Source organism: Pelophylax lessonae (assembly GCF_965119305.1).
Source record: "Pelophylax lessonae genome assembly, chromosome: 7".
NCBI lineage: Eukaryota > Metazoa > Chordata > Amphibia > Anura > Ranidae > Pelophylax > Pelophylax lessonae.
The window spans coordinates 168,585,114-168,607,324 of NC_138774.1; the positions used below are offsets into that span (position 1 = coordinate 168,585,114).

The 22,211-nt window shown below is 46.1% G+C and overlaps 1 protein-coding gene across 1 annotated transcript in view; it reads left to right on the top strand.

Annotated features, from left to right (window-relative positions):
- LAS1L (LAS1 like ribosome biogenesis factor) overlaps positions 1-22,211 on the top strand; it is a 109,292-nt gene that overhangs the window by 12,371 nt on the left and 74,710 nt on the right. The window contains exon 2 of the mRNA XM_082263603.1: positions 5,860-5,985. Coding sequence (XP_082119729.1) covers positions 5,860-5,985 — 126 coding nt within the window. The remainder of the gene's footprint in view (positions 1-5,859; positions 5,986-22,211) is intronic.

Consider the following 22,211-nt stretch of genomic DNA (forward strand, 5'->3'; position numbering starts at 1 on the left):
AAGAGCCATTTGAGCCATTGGAGTCTTGTTCAGTGAGAAATTTAACCCTCAAGACTTAAGTTTTTTTTTAGTGGCAATCACGACCGCCAGGCGGGTTAGTGAGCTAGAGGCCCTTTCGATTAAAGCACCTTTTTTACAAATTTTTGCCGATCGGGTTATTTTCAAAACCGATCCAGCGTTTCTACCCAAGATAGTCTCAAGGTTCCATAGAGACCAGGAGATCTACCGACGTTTTGTTCAGATCCTGTGAGGGAACAGGAAATTAGTTTTCATAGTTTAGATGTCAGAAGATGCATTCTGCAATACCTAAACATCACGAAGGAGTTCAGGAAGTCAGACTCCTTTTTTGTTTTATTTAATAGTTCAAAGAAGGGTACTAAAGCGTCCAGACGCTCAATAGCCAGATGGCTAAGATTAATCATCAGTGATGCTTATAGGCTTTCCGGTAAGGAGGTCCCTATGGGTATTAAGGCGCACTCTACAAGAGCAATGGCGGCCTCGCAGGCGGAAAGAGCTGGTGCTACCCCGGAGCAGATCTGTCGGGCAGCAACTTGGTCCAGCTACACAACTTTTTCCAAACACTACAGACTGGACCTACTATCCGCTAAAGATCAGGCTTTTGGGCGAAAAGTCCTGCAAGCGGTAGTCCCACCCTGAAAGTAAGTACTCTCTTATCCTCTCAGAAGTGCCTGTCCTGAAAGACGATAAGGGAAAATTAAAGTTACTTACTGGTAACGTCTTTTCCAGTAGTCTTTCAGGACAGCACTAATACCCACCCGAAGAAGGTCTGAATATAAGATGATCAGAGGGTGGAGGTTAGTATGATATATCTTTGTGTCTCCCCAGTGGCCGGAGGTACTCTTGAAGAACTGAGGCAGCCAGCTGGAGGGAGGCTTAAATCCAATAAATTGGGCTGGTGTTTCCTAAGAAGGGAGGAGCCAGGTTGTCTCAGAAGTGCCTGTCCTGAAAGACTACTGGAAAAGACGTTACCAGTAAGTAACTTTAATTTTTAGACAACTTTGTTGAAGCAGCATTGAAGCTTGCTACTATTCATCATATGCAATGTGCTGTTCATACACTGCAACTTGCCATAAGAGATGGATTAAAAGATCGCCATGCAGCTACACTAATTGGCAAATTACGGCAAGTAACTGTTGCAGCCAGGGCCCAGAAAACCGATGCAATTTTGAAAAGACGTGCAGGAAAAGGAGTCATTTTTGGATCAAACAACTCGCTGGGGAAGCACCTATTTAATGGTGAAGCGTTTGCTTGCACTTAAAGACTTCATAGAAGAGATGGACAATGAAAATCTTGCATTAACTGAAAGCCAGTGGACACAAAGAAAAGAGCTGGAGAACTTTCTTTCTCACCCCTTCACTGTCACCAAGAGGTTGCAATGTGACGATCTAACCCTGGGTAAATTCCTCTTGGAATGGAAGAGCCTGTTATATCGCCTGAACAAAAATGGAGGGTTAATAGCTGAGGGCATTGCATCTTCAATGATGAAAAGAGTCTTTTGCTGGAAAATTAAATCTTGTTAGCGGCTATTTATGATGACCCAATGAGCCGACTTTTGTTCAACAGTGAACAGACTGCTACTGGGAAAGGCCCTCTATGATGTAGCAGTTCGCATGAAGGGATTAAGACCTGAAATGCCTCCACAGGATGAAGTTCTTTTAAGCAATAGTGGTAACTCAGGATCATCTTCTTTAAACGAAGAATTAGACTTTGGTTCCTTCTTGGACAAAATGGAAGTTGCTAAAGGAAAGCGAGTAGCCAGTAGTCCTGTGGTAATGACATGCATGTTGCCTTTCTTTCCTTCAAGGAATGTATAAAATACATTTGCATATTAATACAGAGGATTTGGAAGTTCAAAAAACTGAGTCGGAACATTTATCTACTGACTCCACAGCCCTGGTCTGTGTAAGGTTGGGGGGGGGGGGGGGGGTGGCAGTTACAAGAACTGATCTCCCTGTATGGCTCTCCATTAGGCAGCTGAAAGCAGCAGGAGGGAGAGGAGGAGAAAGAAAGAAGCATGTATAATCCAAAAACGGCCCAATGAGTTTCAGGTAAAAATACCCTTCTTCAGGGGTCTATCATTAAAGCGGAAGTATACTCCGCCATTAAACTTTTACCAACAGGCAAGCATATAATAAGGCTAACCTGTAGGTAAAATGAATATTTTCCTTAACCTACACGGTTTAGGAGATATTCGCCCTGCATGCAGCCGCTGACAGCAGCGGCGCATGCGCTCTGAAGGTCAGGTGGACCTTCAGCGCTCTTTGTCGGCTCCTTGCCGGAAAGTAAACGAGTGACCTCATTGCGGCTCTGGCCACTCACAGCGCCGGAACCGCTGAACCCAGAAGAGATGCCGAGGGACCATGACGGCTCCCTCAGCATTGTCCGGGCTTCATTCTAAGGTAAGTATTTCATACTAGCTCATTATGCCTTTGTCTTGCAGGTTTTTTTTTATGTTGTGAGGATACAACTGCTTTAAGGGGATAGATGCTTCCTACATGGTAACAACAAAAAACGGGTATAATGGCGCTCCCAGACAAAATGGCACAAAAATGACTTGGATGCTGCTCGGAAATTGTGCCATTTTGTCTGGGAGCGCCATTATACCCGTTTTTTGTTGTTACTTTCTCTTCTCAGTTGGGATCTGGGTTAGGGTAGGCAGCAGCCCGGACATGGACTAACAATTCATGGTGGACCCCTTTGGGCATTGTCTGACCTCATTGTCCCAGCCCCGTCTTCTGACTACCGGTACCACAGCGCCAGGATTTTCTGTATATACTTAATGCTTCCTACATAGAATACCTACGTAGAATGAACATGTTGAATATTTTGTATCTTACAGTGTTCTGATTTTAAATAAAGCCATAGAAGGACCTATACATACCAAAAATAAAAATCGCCTGTCTAAACCAAGGAGCCAGATAAAAGAATACAGATATTTGCACACCAGAGGTTGAACAGGGATGTCAAGGTCATAGGATATAGTGAAGGCTCAGATGTCTCAAAGGAGATAGAATATTGCAGCAGCGTGGTCAAGCCAAAATATTACCCAGAAGGATCCCAATGTATGGCGCAGTCAGTTTCCTAGATGTGTGTGCTTTGGCAAAGCCTGATATGCATATATAAGAATTTGAAAGTTTCAAAACAAAGATGTAATTTTTATTTCAAAAATAAAATTCCTCCAAAAGAACTGGCTCTTTCACTAGAATTTCAGTAGCGCAGGTGTGTACCTCGCTATATTGGACACTCTGTACAGTACTATAACTTGCTGCTTTCTTTAGGGGCACTTTAAAGGCAGGAGGGGCCAGAATTGCTGTGGGGGGGGGGGGGGGGGCAGAAGAGGAGAATCAGTGCTGCTCTGTGCAAAATCATTACACAGAGAGGGTAAGTATGACAAGATTGTTTAAAAATGGGGAAAAAAAAAATCCAACGTTTACAATCACTTTAAGGGCTCTGTGCAGGGAAGATGAGCATCTGAACCCAGAGAAGGTGGAGGCCGATAGACTAGAGGTGATATAAGGCATTACAATTACATTTAAAGTAAAAGTTTACTAGTATTGTGCATTATATTTAAAATTCTTATATCCATGAAAAAGTCTCAGCTTTTAGTACTACTTTTAATATAAATTTTTTTTATTTTCCTGCCTCTACTCTTCATATAGCTTCATGTCTGACTCCCAGTTAAAAAATATCCTGCATCCGACTTATGGGCATATTGTTTTACATACATACACATGATACAAGATATAATACTTTCACTGTTTCACAGTCAAAATGATAATTATATTACAGTAGCGATATTTGTTTTTTTTTTTTTTTTTTTTTGCTGCTACTACTTAATGTTTTTTTGCTGCCCATACATGTATTGGATTTTTTAGACAAAAATATTTGCATCTATATTTGTACAAAAATTATTTGTATATTCGTTGAATGGACGAGTTTTGTTTGAAAATTCCACTTTTAACATTCAATTTTAAAACGAATAGAACAACCACATACACTATTTGAAGATTAGTTTGATCGAGAAGTTTTCTATTCTGCTCCTTCAAATTTTCCTGTCACTGTGGTTGACAACGAACACAGAATGGACCCCACTAATGGTTAGAAAATAGGATGAATGTTTTTTAAAAAATTTTCTAAAAAAAAAAAAAAAAATTTAGTTTGTGTATGAACAGCGTAAGTGACAGCAGGTGCAGGGAGCTTGTATCAAGCTACCTGCCTATTAATAAGGGAGTCTTATCATGAATATTTTATACCAATCTGGTCTGAAAATTTTGTAAATCTGTGTTTTTGGTCTTTTAAAAATATTGATCCCCGAGTCTCATATGTACCACATTTAAACCTCTAATAATGCATATATCTTTCTCAGAGTGGATTAAATATCCAACTATATAGCTGGATATTTATATTTACCACTGCATATAGATATTCAAGAATATTAACCTAAATTATACACTAACTTCTTTTTTTTTTTTTTTTTTCCGATTTATTAGTCGATTAATCGAAGCAATAATCGGCCAACTGATCGATAATGAAAATAATCGTTAGTTGCAGCCCTAATGGAAACCCTATTTTCCATCCATCTGGAGGATGGGATAGGATCAGATGAAAACACAGACAGTCCGTTTTTCATCCGATCTCCCATAAAGGAAAGCGGGGATCTGACAGGACTTTCTCTGCGCCTTAAGCGGAGAAGGACCTGTCATCTGCCTGCTCAGCGGGGATTGGCGGATCGATCCCCCCTGAGCAAAACGGTCCCCTGGGCGGAAAGCCCGTGTGAAAGGACCCTAGTATTCATCCGGCTGCTTCTGTCCCATCAATAAACACCAATGACACATTGGTAGCCATGCATGAACATGCAATCACACTGCCTCCACCATGTTTTACAGATGTGTGCTTTGGATCTTGAGCTGTTCCAAGCCTTCTCCACACTTTTTTTTTTTTTTTTCTTCTTCATGTCATTTTGGTACAGATTAATCTTAGTTTCATCGGTCAAAATAATGCTTTTCCAGAACTGGCTTTTTTAGATGTTTTTTTGGCAAAGTCTTATCTAGCTTTTCTGTTCTTCAGGCTTGTGAATAGTTTGCACCTTGTAGTGAACCCTCTATCTGCTTCCGTGAAGTCTGCTCTTGATTGTATACTTTGACAATGATACGCTCACCTCCTGGAGAGTGGATGTTAATGGGTTTTTCTTTACCATAGTGAGGATGCGATTATCCACCACTGTTGTCTTTCGTGGACGTCCTTTTTTTTATGTTGCTGAGCTTACCAGTGCATTCTGCTTTCCTCAGAATGTACCAAACTGTTGATTTGGCCACTCCAAATGTTGCTGCTATCTTTGATGGATTTATTTAGTTGTTTTGAAGCCTTACAGTGGCTTGTTTCGCTTGCATGGACAGCTCCTTTGAACACATAATGCGGGTTCACAGCAATAGATTCCAAATGCAAATACCACACTTGGGATCCACTGCACACCTTTTACCTGCCTAATTGATGAAGAAATTACAAAGGAGTAGCACACATCTGGTCATGAAACTGCTTTTGATTCAATTCAATTGTCTAATTTTGTTCCCTTGAAAAAAGGGGGATGGCTATTAAGAGCTGTAATTCCTAAACCCTTCCTCAGATTTTGATGTACATACCCCCAAATTAAACCCGAGTGTGCACTTTGTCCATATCAATTATAGAAGTATAGCTTGAATATGTTGGTAAATACCTGGGGGGAAAAAAAAAAACTAAATTTGTGCCTGTGTCCAAAAAAAAAAAAAATATATATATATATATATATATATTTAGACCAAACGTATGTATAACTTTTTTTTTTTTTTTTCTCCTTTATAGATATGGAAACAGTATACCGGTTGCTGTGGCATGCACTGCTGACCTCGTTCGCTGCAAGATTCTTGATGTGAGTGGAGGGATGGGGGAACAAGAACTTGCCCTAATTTATGGATTGGCACTTGTCAGGTTGGTATATAATTAGCACTTTTGAATCTTTTATATTCATGCTTTCTCTCCTCGCCTTCCAGGACGGCCTAACATGAGATGATAGGCTCCTCCTACCGGAAACACAATCAATCACCGTTGTTAAAAGGCCCCACCCTTCCCTCTGCCCCTCAGTTTAGATTGTGTTTCTTCCTACGAAACATTTGTTGTTTTCACTGACCTGCAGACTTTGGAAGTCAGATGGTCCCCCTGTGAGCCAGGTTCAGCAAATTGCCGTGAGAGCTGAGCTTTACCTGCCGCCTCCCCAGGCTTCTCACATGTCGCCCCCATGCTTGCAAGCCGTCGGTCACCTGGTGTGCCCCTCTAGGCTTGTCTTCTGCGCCAGCAGCTCTCCTCCACAGAAATTTTTTGAAAAGCCGGAACCGCTGGTGAGCGGTAAAGCAGACTCCCAGGCTATCAGAGCCCGGACAGCTGCAAGGGAGATGAAGCCCTCTACAACTCACCCTCCAGGAAAGGAGGAGGGGCTGGGCCAGGTGTCGGCAGCCAAACCCAGGTCGGAACCGGGTAAGTGCTGCAATGTATCCTTGCATGATGGGTTACTGACATAGAAAATGCCTGGAAAATCCCTTCTCACTGACCTTAGTCGGACTTACTTAGTGTCTTTTCTATGGTCTTCTTACATTTTAAGTTGGGAAGAGTGATACTTATTTTATTTTGTATCCTGTCTTCCAGAGTCCCAGAGCGGTTCTCAAGAGACCTCTACCACTACACCAGCCTTATCAGGCTCCTTGCCTCTAAGAAGTGTGGTGATAGATTATCTAGTTCCCACACCAAGCCTTTCTGCTACAAGTGTATCTACAAATTAGCGGGAAAAGAGTCTTCGGCCCTAATGAGAGAATTCTTAAAGTCTGTAAAAGAAGAAATGCTGACTACAGTTCTGTCAGTATGCTCTTCATTGGAAACTCCAGGAACCTCAGCCCAGGGAACCTCCTGTAGTGGAGGGTACCTCTTCACAGGAAAGTTGTTTATCCAGGGCAGGACCCTCGGGCCTAGTACCCTCATCCCAAGATCTCCCTTCAGCTCAGCCTAGAAATAGATTATCCGCAGAGGAAAACCGCTCAGACTCCCAAACCAGTTCAGACGGTGAGGGAGACAGGGACTCGGAGGAACCTGGTGAGGCAGAACCATCTAGAAATCTGTTTGGTTTGGAAAACATGCAGGGACTCCTTCAGGCAGTTTATGCCTCTGAAGAGATGCCCGATCTGCCAAAAGAAACCTCAGCCCAGGATAGACTGTATAAACGGCTAGGGAAGATCCCTTCTAGAGCTTTACCTATCCACCAATCTCTAAAGGGGTTAATCCTTCAGCAGTGGCAACGGCCAGAAAATAGGTTGAACAGACCAGGATCCTGGAAAAGGAGATTTCCTTTTTAAAGAAGAGGAAATAGAAAAATTTCTGAAAAATCCTAAACTCGATGCACCACTGGCACGGGTGACAAAAAGGTCAGACCTCTCCTTTGTTGATACAGGCAGCATAAAGGATGTCATGAACCGTAAAGCGGAGTCCCTTCTGAGAAAAAAGAAAGAGGGTTGCCAATGCATCAGCAATGGCCCCAGCGTTGGCTGCTTCCTGTGTGGCAAGGAATGCCTTCTGTTGACAGATTGAACAAAAACCTGCCTCAGCCTAAATCCCAAGACTTACAAGATTCACTTTCAGTAATAGGGAAAGCAGTAGCCTATCTGGCAGATGTGGCAGTGGAATTTGTTATATCATCCGCCAAGACTGGAGCTCTCCGGAATTCTGCCAGAAGAGCCATTTAGCTCAAAGAGTGGGAAGGGGACTTTACCTCTAAGACAAAACTCTGTGGTTTGCCTTTTGAAGGGTCCCTACTATTTGGGTCTGGTTTGGATGAAGTTCTGACCAGGTCCTCGAGAAAGGGAAGAAGTTTCCTGCAAAACCCAAAAAAGAGGTTGCCAGGAATTTTTTTTTCGTGGCCCCTGGAACAAAGCCAGCATAGGAGCAAAAGAGAGCCTGCCAAAAGATGGGGTTTCCTCTTCAGGCGTAAGGGATAACAAGTGACGTCAAAGTGGGGGGCAGACTAAGTCAATTTCTGGCCCAATGGGAAGAAATTTCAGTCTCCCCTTATATTTATTCTCTCATACAGGAAGGTTACCGCCTACAATTTGCCTCGATACCTTCTGTAACAATAACTCCTACTCATGTCCCCAAAAAGATTCAGACAAAAGAAGCCCTACTGCAAGGGATTCAGGAACTGGCAGAACAGTTGGTATTAATCCCGGTCCCAGAAGATCAATTCTTCCAGGGTTTCTACTCTCATGTATTTGTGGTCCCAAAACCATCAGGAAAATATCGCCTGATAATAAACTTGAAAAACCTCAAGTTTCTGCTTTACAAAAAGTTTTCAATGGAAACCATTTATTCAGTGCAAAAGAATCTACTGAAAGACGTTTTCATGACTACGCTAGACCTCAGAGATGCATACCTGCATGTCCCCATTCACCAGGAACATCAGCCTTTCTTGAGGTTTGCGATCATGACAAAAGAAGGGACTACTCACTGGCAGTTCAGAGCACTACCCTTCGGACTAGCGGCCAGTCCAAGAATCTTTACAAAGATCCTGGCAGAGGCGGTGACCCAGTTACACCTTCAAGGGATAGCCCTGATTCCCTATTTAGATGACCTACTGATTTTCGGCAAATCAGCAGCTCAAGTAACTTGAATACCCAACAGGTGATGGACTCCCTCCAAAAGTTAGGATGGCTTATCAACCTGGAAAAGTCATCCCTGAAACCTACCCAAATACAGACCTTTTTGGGGTTCCAGGTAGACTCAAGGTCTCAAACTCTTTCTACCCATAGAAAAAAGGGAGAAAATGGTTTCCTCAGTCTTAACTCTCAAGGAGGCTCCCTCCTGTTCCAGAAGAGAGATTCTAAGGGTCTTGGGACTAATGTCGGCCAGCATCCCAACGGTGGTGTGGGCACAACTCCACGCAACAGAACTTCTCTTCTTCAATATGTACTCTTGGGACAGAAAGATAAGAGTCCCTAGACAAATACGTCAATCTCAATCCGCAGGTGCAAATATCTTTGGAATGGTGGACAAACCCAAACAACCTGGGAGAAGGCAGACCTTGGGGGCAGTGGAATCCTATAAAGATTACCACAGATGCCAGCACAAAGGGTTGGGAAGCTCACCTAGAGGGGGCTCAGGCGCAAGGGATCTGGGACAAAAGAACAGCACAAGCCTCATCCAACTTCAGAGAGTTGAAGGCAGTGGGGGAAGCTTTAAAAGCTTTCCAAAAGTTAATTTTGAACAGAGAAGTTCTGATCCTGTCAGACAATACCACAACGGTTGTCTATCTGAATCGACAAGGAGGGACCAGGTCAAGTCCCCTCCTAGCCCTGACCACAGAGATCCTGGTGTGGGCCGAAGGGAGGATAATTTTCCCTTGTGGCCATTCACATCAAGGGAAAGAACAACTCGCAAGCAGACTTCCTCAGCCGTCACCTTTTATAAAAGAAGAATGGGAGCCAAGTCCCAAAATCTTCCAGTTAGTAGTACAAAGGTTTGGGAACCCGGAGATAGACCTGTTTGCCTCTGCTCAGAACAAGTAGGTAAAGAGGTTCTTCTCCCCCACACGGACCAGAGGGATGGCCGGATTGGATGCTCTAGCCCAGGGATCCTCAAACTATGGCCCTCCAGCTGTTGTGGAACTACACGTCCCATGACGCATTGTAAAACTCTGACATTTTACAGACATGGCTGGGCATGATGGGAATTGTAGTTTCTGAACAGCTGGAGGGCCGTAGTATGAAGACCCCTGCGTCTAGCCTAACCGTGGCAGTTCAATCTAGCCTATGCCTTAAACCCCCCCCCCCCCCATATTAATTCCCAAAGTCCTACAAAAATTAAGTCAGTCTCAGAATCTTCAACTAATTCTAATTTCCCCATGGTGGCCCAAAAGGCCTTGGTTTGCCATCCTGAAAGCCATGTCAGTAGCTTGCCCATGGCATCTTCCAGTCTCCCCAGACCTGCTTTCTCAGGGACCAGGGTTGTGTCCGGATCCAGGATTCTTCCAGTTGACAGCCTGGTTACTGAAGGCTGCTCGGAAAGAGTAGTGGACACACTCTTGCTGAGCAGAAAGCCAGTTACGAAAAAGATTTATACAAAAGTTTGGAAAAGGTTTTGTACCTGGCGTAGGCAAAAAGATTTTGCCTCTACCTCTATTCCCACGATCTTAGAATTCTAACAAGATGGAGTAGATAAGGGTGTGGCAACTAACACCCTTAGGGTACAAATAGCAGCTCTTTCGGTATTTTTGGACACTAGTCTGGCAAAAGAGCCGTTAATCAAAAGATTTTTGTTGGCTAGACAGAGGGTTCCCCCCTTCGGACCTGACCAGGGTCCTAGAGACTTTATCTAAGGATCCCTTCGAATCTTTAAAGGAAATCTCCCTTAAATTTCTGTCCTTTGAAATTGGCCTTCCTGCTAGCCATTACGACAGCAAGAAGAGTAGGGGACCTGCAAGCTCTCTCTATTGAAGAACCATTTATGGTGGTTTTTCCAGATAGAATTGTCCTAAAACCAGATCCCCCTGTATCTGCCAAAGGTAGCATCTTCCTTCCACAGGACACAGGAAAAAAATCTACCATCCTTTTGTGATAAACCCAAAAATAGTAAGGAAAAGTCTTTCCATTGTATTGATGTAAGAAGAGCCCTTCTCACTTATTTAGAAAGGACAAAAACCTTCAGGAGATCCAACTATCTTTTAGTCCTTCATTCTGGGCCCAGAAAGGGACTGCAGGCCTTCAGTATCTAGGTGGATTAGACAAGCAATTACCACCTCTTATGAGGCATCCAGTGTTCCTGCTCCAACTAATGGGCCATACACACTATAAGATTTTCTGAAGACTTTTTCCTTTAGATTTTCCAAAACCATATAATATGAGGTCAAACCTAAACACTTTCAATTTGTATGCAATCTGACAGGCCCTTGCACTACATAGAAAAGGTAAATCTGAAGGAAATCTAACCACAAAAGTTGGATAGTGTGTATCCAGCTTTAGATTAAAGCACACTCGACAAGAGCCCTAGCTACATCCTGGGCCGGGAAGGCTGGAGCTTCATGGGAACAGATCCGCAGTGAAGCCATCTGGTCCAGTCACGACACATTCCTGAAGCATTACCGTGTAGAAGTACTGTCTCTAAAAGACCTAGCCTTTGGCCGAAAGGTCTTACAGGCAGTGGTCCCACCCTAAGGTAGGCCTATGGGTAATCTATTATCCTCTCATTTTGGGCCGTCCTGGAAGGCGAGGAGAGAAAACTTACCGTAACGGTCTTTCTGACGAGCCTTCCAGGACGGCGGCCTATTCCTGCCCTGTTAAAAGGGTGTAGTAACAATAGATAAAACTTAGGTGGTAAGTACCTATAGAATTCTTGAAACACTTCCCTCGGAAATGGTTGTGGAAGAGAAGGGTGGGGCCTTTTAACAACTTTGATTGATTGTGTTTCCGGTAGGGGGAGCCTATCATCTCTCATGTTGGGCCATCCTGGAAGGCTCTTCAGAAAGACCGTTACCGGTAAACTAACGGTAAGTTTTTGTATTGGAGTAAATCTGAACTTAAGCCTTCCCTTCCTTGCACAGTTGTACAGACTTCTTTTCTGTATTGAAATGGCTTACACTCATTTTGTTGCACACTGAGCTTTTTACCCTGTGCATTCGAAGCTCCAGCAAGTTGGCTAGAACCAGGGCCGGATTAAGAGCAATATGGGCCTGGTGCTGAGGATTTTGGTGGGCCTTAAGGGTTGTCGGCGTGCGCTCTGAGGTGAAAGGGTTTAGCTGCACAGGCCAAATGCTATGGAAGTCCCAGGCTTCCATAAGAGCCCTGCATAAGTGTACGAAGTGCGCCCTGAGGTGAGGTTGAAGAGCGCAGCTGTGCAGAGCTAACACAACATTACAGAAGCTGAATACCTGGCTTCCATTAGGACTGCCCGCAGTGCCCATTATTAATCCCACCACCCAGCCCAGGTGATCCATGCAGGACCAGTCAGGCCAGGGGAGATCTCTCCCTGTCGGCCCATTGCTTTCCATGCATGGCCTGTTCTTTTTGGGCAGCTGGGCCCAGGGCCACATCATAGGGTGGGTGTGGCCAAATTGCACATAGGGAGGGTCCTAAAGAAACATTGTTAAATAAAACCAGGAATACATAACACACAAGCACAGGGTTAAGGACAGGACAGCGTAATACACAGAATGCTGGGTTCAACACAGCGTAATACAGAGTGCTAGGGTCAGGACAGCATAATACATAGGGAGTTGGGTTCAGGGCAGCGTAATGCACAGAGCGCTGGGTTCAGGGCAGCGTAATGCACAGAGCGCTGGGTTCAGGGCAGCGTAATGCACAGAGCGCTGGGTTCAGGGCAGCGTAATGCACAGAGCGCTGGGTTCAGGGCAGCGTAATGCACAGAGCGCTGGGTTCAGGGCAGCGTAATGCACAGAGCGCTGGGTTCAGGTCAGCGTAATACACAGAGCGCTGGGTTCAGGGCAGCGTAATGCACAGGTTCAGTAGGAGGCTACGTGCAGGGTTCAGGAGGAGGCTACGTGCAGAGGGCAGGGCTATTACCCATTTTTTTCCCTTCTGTATGTAATGACTGTATACCTGTAATGTTTTTGTGTGTGTATTTATATTTTGTCAGTATATGTGTGAATATTATTTTCTGTGTGCGGGTGGGTCTGTGTAATGTCACTCACATGCAGCCTGTATAAAACATATACACCTCACATCACTCACACACCAGAGAGATACTACAGGAGATGATCAGAGAGTGCAGACATGGTACAGGAGATGATCAGAGAGTGCAGACATGGTACAGGAGATGATCAGAGAGTGCAGACATGGTACAGGAGATGGTCAGAGATTGCAGACATGGTTGATTCAAGAGATGGTCAGGGACTGAGTTTATGGCTGAACCCAGTGTAAAAGTGTATAGTATCGCAGGGTTGCTCCACTCTATTTAAACCAGCTCTGCAAGATCAAGTCAGTAAAAGTGACAGAAGACAGCAGCACATCCAATTTCCAAAATAAAAATTGTCTTAAAAACAGTTAACTGCTCAATATTAGTGGAGTTCAGTAAACGGGTAATGGGTTTGTGAAGCTTCTAACCAGAACCAACAGTAAATCCTCCAAAAACAAAATAAAAACCCATGCAGCACAGACAGAGCTCATACTAGCTGAATGGAAGCTGAAATGGTTAACAGTCATGTGTTGCTGCAGCGTCTTCTTATCAGTGTGTCAGGCAATGTACAGTTCAGGGAGATAAGACATAAGGAGTTAGGGGAGAGGAGGCTGATTGGTAACCTGCACGATGCCTGAATACACAGCTATCTGGAACACACTGCAGCCCACCAGCATTACATGTGACATTGCTCTAATTGTGGTCATACCTTCTTGCCTTGCATCTACCTCCCTGGTGGTCCCAGTCAAATGTGGCGGGATGGAGAGGGGCGAGGGAGGAGTGTGATACTGACTGTGGATGGAAGGGAGGAGGAGCTGCACATCTAGCCCGCCCATCCCCGACATCGCTCCTATCTGACAGCTCTACTCTCTCACTGACACTGTGCTGGACGGTCAAACTGAATGTAGTGCTATACTGTCAGTACACTGCCCCTGAATCTGAGGACATGCAGGGAGGTTCTGAAGGAGCAGCGGGCCTATATTATGGTAGGGGCCTGGTGCTGCAGCTCCAATAGCCCCTATGTTAATTCTGCCCTGGCTAGAACCTACCTCATTTCCTGAGTAGAGAACATCCAGCGTGATCTAGACCAGGAGTTCCCAAACTGTGGGTCGGGAACCCACTGGTGGGTCTCGAGCTGCATTTAAGTGGGTCGCGCTGAGCCGGAAATCACTGTGAGCGGGCCCGCTTAAATTGTGCTGTGCGAGCCCGCGCAAATTACAGAGAGCCAGAGCAGTCAAATCGTGATGCATTTAGGACTCCGCCCACGCAGTTTACGGAGGCTGGTGTGCATTTCCAGCGAGAAGGATACTTGCATCAGTGAGTACGTATGTGGGCTGTTATGTAGGATATGTTCATGGGGTGTAGAGCCAGCTCCTCGTTCTGCTGGCGGCAGCAGTGGTGGCTAGAATGGCGGCAGGATTCTCTCTGCTATAGCGGGCAGAGATTGCAGCCTCTGTGTCATAGGAGTACCGGGTGGCCCGACGGTGATTTCATGGCAGCTTCTGTGACCCCAGTAGAGGATCTGAAGAAGAGCCAGGACACCAAGACCAGTATAGAGCTCCTCATCATGGAGATTCTGGGCGAGGTGTGCTGAGCCCTGGAGAGGGTAAACAGGGGCTTCACCTTCACTGTGGACTGCTGGAAGAGGGAGGGTGAGTGCCATATAGCCTGCTGATCACTGTCCTGGGGTGGTTGATTATTATTTATTTTTTTTACAGAATTGTCACTTTTTTTTTTATTTATTGCGCAAAACAATAAAAACAGTAGAGGTGATCAAACATCACTAAAGAAAGCTTTGTGTGGAAAAAAAGGCTGGGTACATCGTCGCTCCACCGAGCAATTATCAGTTAAAATAACGCAGTGCCATATTGCAAAAAATGGCCTGGACATTAAGGGGGTAAAACCTTCTGGTCCAGAAGTGGCTACTTGTTTGGTGTTTTTTGTTTTGTTTCAATCCTGGAGGTTCAATGGGTTTTGCCTACTAAATCATTCTCCATGCTAATACTGACTGCCAAGGGACACCTACTCAAGATAGGCACCCATACGTCAAAGCATTTGCACAATTCTTCCCAAAAGCAAAGACCCAATTCCCATCAGGCAGAGAAGTACTGCGGCAGGCTGCTGTCATGTTTCAGGCAGTTATGTACATCTAATCTGCTTGCCCCTCCCTTCAGCTGTGATCTGCCTGCCTGGCTGGCACATTTATTTTATTTATTTATTTCAGGTACTTGTATAGCGCTGTCAATTTACGCAGCGCTTTTACATATACATTGTACATTCACATCAGTCCCTGCCCTCAAGGAGCTTACAATCTAAGGTCCCTAACTCGCATACATACACAATGGGGCCAATTTTTTTTTTTATACAGGATCCAATTAACCTACCAGCATGTCTTTGGAGTGTGGGAGGAAACCGGAGTACCCGGAGGAAACCAGCACAGGGAGAACATGCAAACTCCAGGCAGGTAGTGTCGTGGTTTGGATTCGAACCAGCGACTCTCTTGCTGCTAGGTGAAAGTGCTAACCACTACACCACTGTGCCGCATGGGCCAAATTACGTCACTGTGTCTAAAATATAATCTATAAATCAAACCGAATTTAATTAAAGATGTAATTGGCATTTTGACGAGGGTGTAATGGTGGAACTTTCTTATAATGTTGCCTTTCCTTTTAGTTTTAAAGCAAACTGTAGAATTGTACATTAAATATTTTAATTTAATAGCAGCAGGTCAGTATGTTTATGTAACCTTTAGTGACACATTAGTCTTTTCTCTGTCGTTCATTGACTGACACAGCTCCAGAGTCTTCTTGACCATTGGGTTATGCTGCCCCCTACAGGAGTAGGACACTGGGCAGGAAAAAGCTTTATTAAGCCTATGGGGCAGTCCCAGGGGATATACTCCCACTTCCTGCTATAGATATTCGTTTTTTCTCCATCGTTCATCGACAGACGCAGCCTCATCTCCATGAGCTGAGTGGGTTTATTCTCCTCCCATCAGGAGTAGTCTAGGCAGGAAAATTTGAATATACACGCCCAGGGGGCTGTCCATCCGGCATAAACCCCCCAGTGCACAACCCAGCACACCAGTTTGTTTCTGCCTAGAGCAGGAGTAGGACCTAGGTTTCCCACCTGCTGCTCGATCTGTTGTGGAGTCTTGAGGGTCCTCAGTCGCTCTGCTCGCCGCGCGGGGTCACCATTTTCTTGTAGCCACATGTGCTGCAGTGATCAGCGGCTATCTTGGTACACCCAGCATGGCCATTTTGCGTTGGATTCTTCTATTAGGAATCTGTATGGGAGTTCCTTGAGGAGTTTGTTCTGTGGGTGGAGCCCCTCCCTATACCCTGGGCGGTTTCCAAGCTCATTGAGGTGGTCTTTAGAGGGTGAGGTGCTAAGAAATGCCCTCCGCCTACCCCTGCCTCATCTGATGTCTCAGAATCGGAGTCTGATTCGGCCACCGCAGACGTGGGTCTCCCGGCTGGGCCTACTACCTCGCACCCTGTCTCCTCTGATAGTGAGGATGACATTCTGCCTCCACTGCCGCGCAAGATGAGGCGCTGGTGGACGCACTGGTTGTTTCTGTGCGTGAGATCCTAAAATTGAAGGCTGCGGCTGCACCTGGGGCGTAGGTTGGGTTTGGCACCCACAAGCTATCCAGAGCGGCAAAGATTTTTTTGCTTGCCCGCTAATTTTGCCAACATGCTCACGAAAGAATGGGACAGTCCAAGATGTTCCCCTGGGGTGCCTAAGCGGATTGCTAGACGATACCCTTTTGTGGAGTCTCTGCTAAAGAAGTGGACTGTGCGAACTAAGAAAAATCCACCGGTCTCCAGACTGAATAAGACAACCGTTATTCCAGTGGAGGAATCCCCCATCTTCAAGGACCCAGAGGATAGGAAGGCGGAGGCTGTGGCCCGCACTATATACTCCCTGGCGGGGACTGCACTGAGATCAGTGTTTACGATTGCCCTGGTCACCCAGACGTTGACTGAATGGGCGAAGTTACTACACCGTGACTTGGAGGGAAAACGAGTCCCTCCTGCCTTTTGGGGAGCTGTTGAACCAGCTGGTGCAGGGACTGCAATTTGTTTGCGATGCCTCACTAGACACTGCTCCCTTATTGGGCCAACTGTCGGTTTCAGCGGTGGTTATCCGGCGTATACTTTGGCTGAAGTGTTGGTCTGCGGATCGGACTTCTAAGAAGACCTTAACTGATCTCCCTTTTTAAGGGGATCACCCGTTTGGTGCTACCCTGGATGACGTTAAGTTTCTCACAGGGAGGAAGAGTACTTTTCTTTCACAGGCTAACAAGGGTAAGGACCCTCATTGCAGAAGGGGTCCCTCCTTTTCGGCTCAGTTTTTTTTTTTTTTTTTCCCGTCCCTCTGGGTCAGTCGATAAGGCAAAGCCCTTCAAGACTCCCTCGGGTGGTTCCAAGCGACCCTGGACTGGCAAACAAAAGTCAGATTTCTCCAGACCTGCGGACAAGACTTCCTCGGTCTCAAGGTGCACCCTCACCCGTAACTGGGGTGGGGGGATGTCTTTACCGGTTCTCTGACCTGTGGCCGGCCCGGATCCCAAACAGATGGGTTCAGAAGGCCATAACTTCCAATGTACGTCTGTCCCCGGATCGCTTGCTGGCGCTCTAAGGGGCAGTACAGGACCTGGTACAACAAGGGGTGGTAGTTCTGGTTCCGTGTGTGGAACGTTTTTCAGGGTTTTTATTCAAACCTGTTCGGTTCCCAGGAAGGAAGGTAAGGTGCGTCCAATCTTGGACCTGAAGGCACTGAATGGGTTTTGTGCGCATTCAAAAATTTAAGATGGAATCAGTTTGCACGGTGGTGGCTTCCCTACATCAGGGGGGATTTCCTGGCCTCCATAGACATCAAAGAAGCCAACCTTCACATCCCAATCTGTGCAGGTCACCACTGGTTTCTCCGTGTTGCTGTGGGAGAGGATCACTATCAGTTTGTGGCGTTACCCTTTTGGTCTCGGAGGCTCCTCTAGTTTTTACGATGGTGTTGGCTCCGATCCCGGCGCTGCTTTGGCAGCGGGGGATATCAGTCCTGGGTTACCTGAACGATCTGCTTCTCCGTGCGGAGTCTCCCTATGGTGCTGACTACAAATTTTGAAAATCCCCATGAGAACTCTGGAGGAGTTCGGGTGGATTCTGAATCTTCAGAAGTCGTCCCTGGTCCCTTCCATGAGACTGAACTATCTGGGCCTGAGTTTTGGACTCTCCTCAGCCAGGGTGTTTCTTCCTCCTGAAACTCTTGAAACTTAAGACTGCAGTTCACCTGTTTCTGTCCCATTAAATGGTCATCCCTTCGAACCTGCATGCGAGTTCTGGGACTGATGCTGTCTTTCGAGGCGGTCCCCTTTGCTCAATTCCACACGAGGATCCTCCAGAGGGAAATGCAACAAATGGAAAAGGAACAAGAATCCAAACTCCCTGGACATTCGGATCCAGCTGAGCCAGGTGACCCGGGGAGTCCCTGATCTGGTGGCTTCGGTCCCCGATGCTCAAGCAAGGATAATACTTCCTCCCTATATACTGGACCAATGTCACCACGGATGCAAGCCTGTCCGAGTGGGGAAGTATTTTTGGTAGGTTCTCTGCTCAGGCAGTCTGGTCCCTGGAGGAATCCAGGTTGCTGATCTATGTCCTGGACTTGAGAGTGATCCGGCTTTGTCTAGTCCACTGGACCGAGCACCTGAGGGGGGTTGTCCAGTGCGGATTCAATCGGACAGTGTTGCGGCCGTGGCTTATGTCAATCACCAAGGGGGCATCAAGAGTGTCCTTGCGGTCTTGGAAGTGGCAGGCATTCTTCGTTGGGCAGAGCGCCTTGTTCTAGCTCTCTTGCTGTTCACATTCCCGGAGTGGAAAATTGGCAGGTGGATTACCTCAGTCGACAGGCTTTGGATCCAGGGGAATGGTCCCTCCATCTGGCGGTGTTCCAGCAGTTGTGCCTTCGTTGGGGCACTCCAGACGTGGATCTGCTGGCGTCTCGAATCAACAGAAAAGTGCAGAGATTTGTGGCCCACTCCCCGGACCCTCCAGCAGATGCCACAGATGCGCTGGTGGCCCGTGGGGGCCAGTATCAGCTGATGTATGCCTTTCCCTCTCAAGTTGTGGCCGAGACTTCTTCGCAGGATCGAGGCGGAAGGGATTCCGGTCATTTTTGTGGTTCCGGACTAGCCTCGCCGAGTTTGGTGCGCCGACCTGGTCAGGCTAGTCGTGGACGCTCCTTGGAGACTTCCTCTCAGAGAGGACCTACTGTCTCAAGGGCCAAAGTCCCCATCCTGCTTTGACGGCTTGGATGTTGAAAGCCAGGTGCTGAAGGACAGGGAGTGGTTTGCTTCGGTGATTCCCTCTGCTCAAAGTGAGAAAAGCGACTTCTAGGAAGATCTATCATCGTACGTGGAAGTCGTACATTGCCTGGTGTGAGTCTCTTGGGGCTCCCCCTCGCTCTCACTCAGTGCCGCGCATCTTGGCTTTCCTTCCAACGAGGAGTTGATCAAAAGTTGGCCTTGAGTACCATCAAGGGTCAGATTTTGGCCTTGGCGATTTTTATTTATTTTTTTTAAATGCCATTAGCCACCCATTCCCTGGTGCGTAATTCATCCAGGGAGTGCGGCACCTGGTACCTCTGGTGCGGCCCCCATTGCCTCCTTGGGACCTTAATCTGGTGCTGTCGGTTCTTCAGAAGCCTCCCTTTGAAAGTATCCAGGAGATCCCCCTGCTTACTTTATCCCAGAGGTGGCCTTCTTGGTGGCGATCACTTCTGCGCCCAGGGTTTCTGAACCGACGGCATTGTCCTGTCGTTCTCCCTATATGGTAGTTCATAGAGACAAGGTGGTACTTTGTCCAGATCCGTCCGTCCTTCCTTCAGAAGGTGGTTTTCTAGTTTTCACTTAAATGAGGACATTGTATTACAATCTTTGTGTCCTAAGCCCAACCGTCCTAAAGAATATGCTCTGCATACTCTGGATGTAGTTCGGGCAATCGGGGTGTACTTGGCGACTACGGAGTCTTTTCATAAGTCAGATTCACTCTTTGTACTCATGGATGGCCCAAAGAAAGGGCTGCCTGTGTCTGTTGCAACTATTCCCAGATGGATCAGACAGACAGTGGTGCAGGTTTATTCAATTAAGGGTCAGGTTCCACCTTTCCCTGTTAAGGCGCATTCTACACGGCGCTTAGTGTTTCCTGGGCTTTTCGCCATCAGGCATCTGTGCTTCAGGTTTGCAAGGTGGCTACCTGGTTGCCTGTTCACAACTTTACCAAATTTTATAAGGTGGATGTGTTGGCATCGACTGGACTGATGCCTCTTTTGGCCGCAAAGTTTTGCAGGCTGCTGTTTAGGGGTGTGTGGTTTTTTTTTTTTTTTTTTTTTTTTTTTTCAGGTGGGGCTCATCTTGCTGTTCTGATGAGTTCAGTGTTGGCTGTGTTTAGCCTTGGACTTTTTTTTTTTTCTGTTCCCACTCCTCATTTTTGTGGTACTGCTTTGGGACGTCCCTACTGATGTGCATCAGAGGACTGCGTCCGTCAATGAACGATGAACTGGATTTTTGACTTGCCGTAAAATCCTTTTCTCTTAGGTTCATTGACGGACGCAGTACCCGCCCCTCGATTTTGAGTTGGGTTGGTATTTTCTCTGACACTGCTTTGATACAAAACGGACATGCAGGAAGAGAGTGTGTACCCTCCGGGACTGCCCATAGGTGTAGCCAGATTTATTTATTTTTCTGCCTAGTGTCCTACTCCTGTAGGGGGCAGTATAACCCTATTATGCATCAGAGGACTGTGTCAGTCAATGAACCTAAAGCCCTGTACACACTATAAGAAATTCGGAAGGGAAAATTCGTCCGACCGATCTGCCGATTTTCGGATTGTTAGTATGGTGCTTTCGACAGCCGACTCCGACTTTTCGGCTGACAAAATCCTGATGTGCAGGCTATAAAACTTTTTTGTTGTCCGTAATACAACGTCCGATTTTCTCTCATTAGTACAGATTTCGACGGAAAAAAATCTTAAAAGTGCAAGACTAGGCATGCTCAGAAACGAAGGAACACATACAAAGCAATCCAACACATGACATCACTTCTGCAGTAGAATTCTGTCGTACGGGAACATTCGTATGAAAAAAACCTCTTCACTTTCCACATCAGATAAGCATGCCACAAAAAACTGACGACAGATCGTTCGATAATCTGATCGTGTGTACGGGGCTTAAGAGAAAAGGATTTTACGGTAAGTCAAAAATCCAGTTTTCACCGACGCATTTGACACCTTTCACGATATTGTGACTGACCAATGGTGGCGCGTTAAGCACGTGTTAGTGGTGCCAAAACGCTTTTTTAAACGCCGGTATCTTTCTGCTGAAAAGGTTTCCAACCGTTGGAGGGTGCCACCTAAAGTGGACCATCCTGTTTCTAGTGGCGGATTCCCCAGTTTTTACGGATCCAGTGGGCAGGCGGGTGGAATCCCTTTCCCGCCATCTTCATGTGCTGGCGGGTGCTCGACAATGTCTGTAAACTCCTGGAGCCGTGATGTCGCCCGTACGATCACGTGGCTCATCTTTTGCTGGCACTCCCTCCTCTCCCCTGCACCACCCACTCCCTGACACAAGCGAGCTAGAGTTGCTTGATCATGTGATCGGACCGGATTAAAAATGGGTAACTAGGTAAGGTATCTACACAGCTCTTTATCAATTTTTCTTTTTTTTTTTTTTTTTTTTCTATGCTGGATAGGTTGGGTAAGGGGGAGGAGTGTTTTTTAAGAATAGGGAATTAGCTTCATCTTCCACTTTATAGATCATCAATTTAGAGTTAAAATACTTTTGGGGTTGCTTATGGACCATTTTGGGAACTGTAGCGATGTGAGGAGATGCGTGAGAGCCACCGAGGGGAAAAACTATCCTTGTAAACACAGAAGGCTTCTGTGTTCACTAGTGACAGTGGTGAGCGGAGGGTGAGAGCCACGTTCTGACTGGAAAAAAAGCCGTGGGTGCAATAGCCACATGAGGGGCTGGATTTGAGGCCTTGTGTTTGACACGTGCTGTAGGGTATCTAATTTTAAAATGTTGGTTTCACAATCTTCAGGTCTAAAATTTTGCATTTTAAAAAGAGGTGTGCAAAAATGAAGAGCAAATGTAAAATAAGGGCAAATGTAAAATATGGTTATGTGCAGACAACATGTACTGTTGCCTACCTACTGCAGGGGAGCACAGAGGCACAAGTGCTGTTAATAAGAAGCTGTTTAAAAACTCACAGGGAAACGCTGGTGCAGAGAAGCAGGAAACTGACAAATGCTGAGGGAGACAGTGGTAAAGGAAGATGGCATGCTGCCAGGAGTGTATGGGGTCCCTGAACAGGATACAAACTGGGTAACATGAGGATCTCAGGAGCAGTCTTGAGATGGGAGATAGCTCTGAGTACACCCCTAACATTTTTGTAAATATTTTATATTTTTTCATGTGACAACACTGAAGAA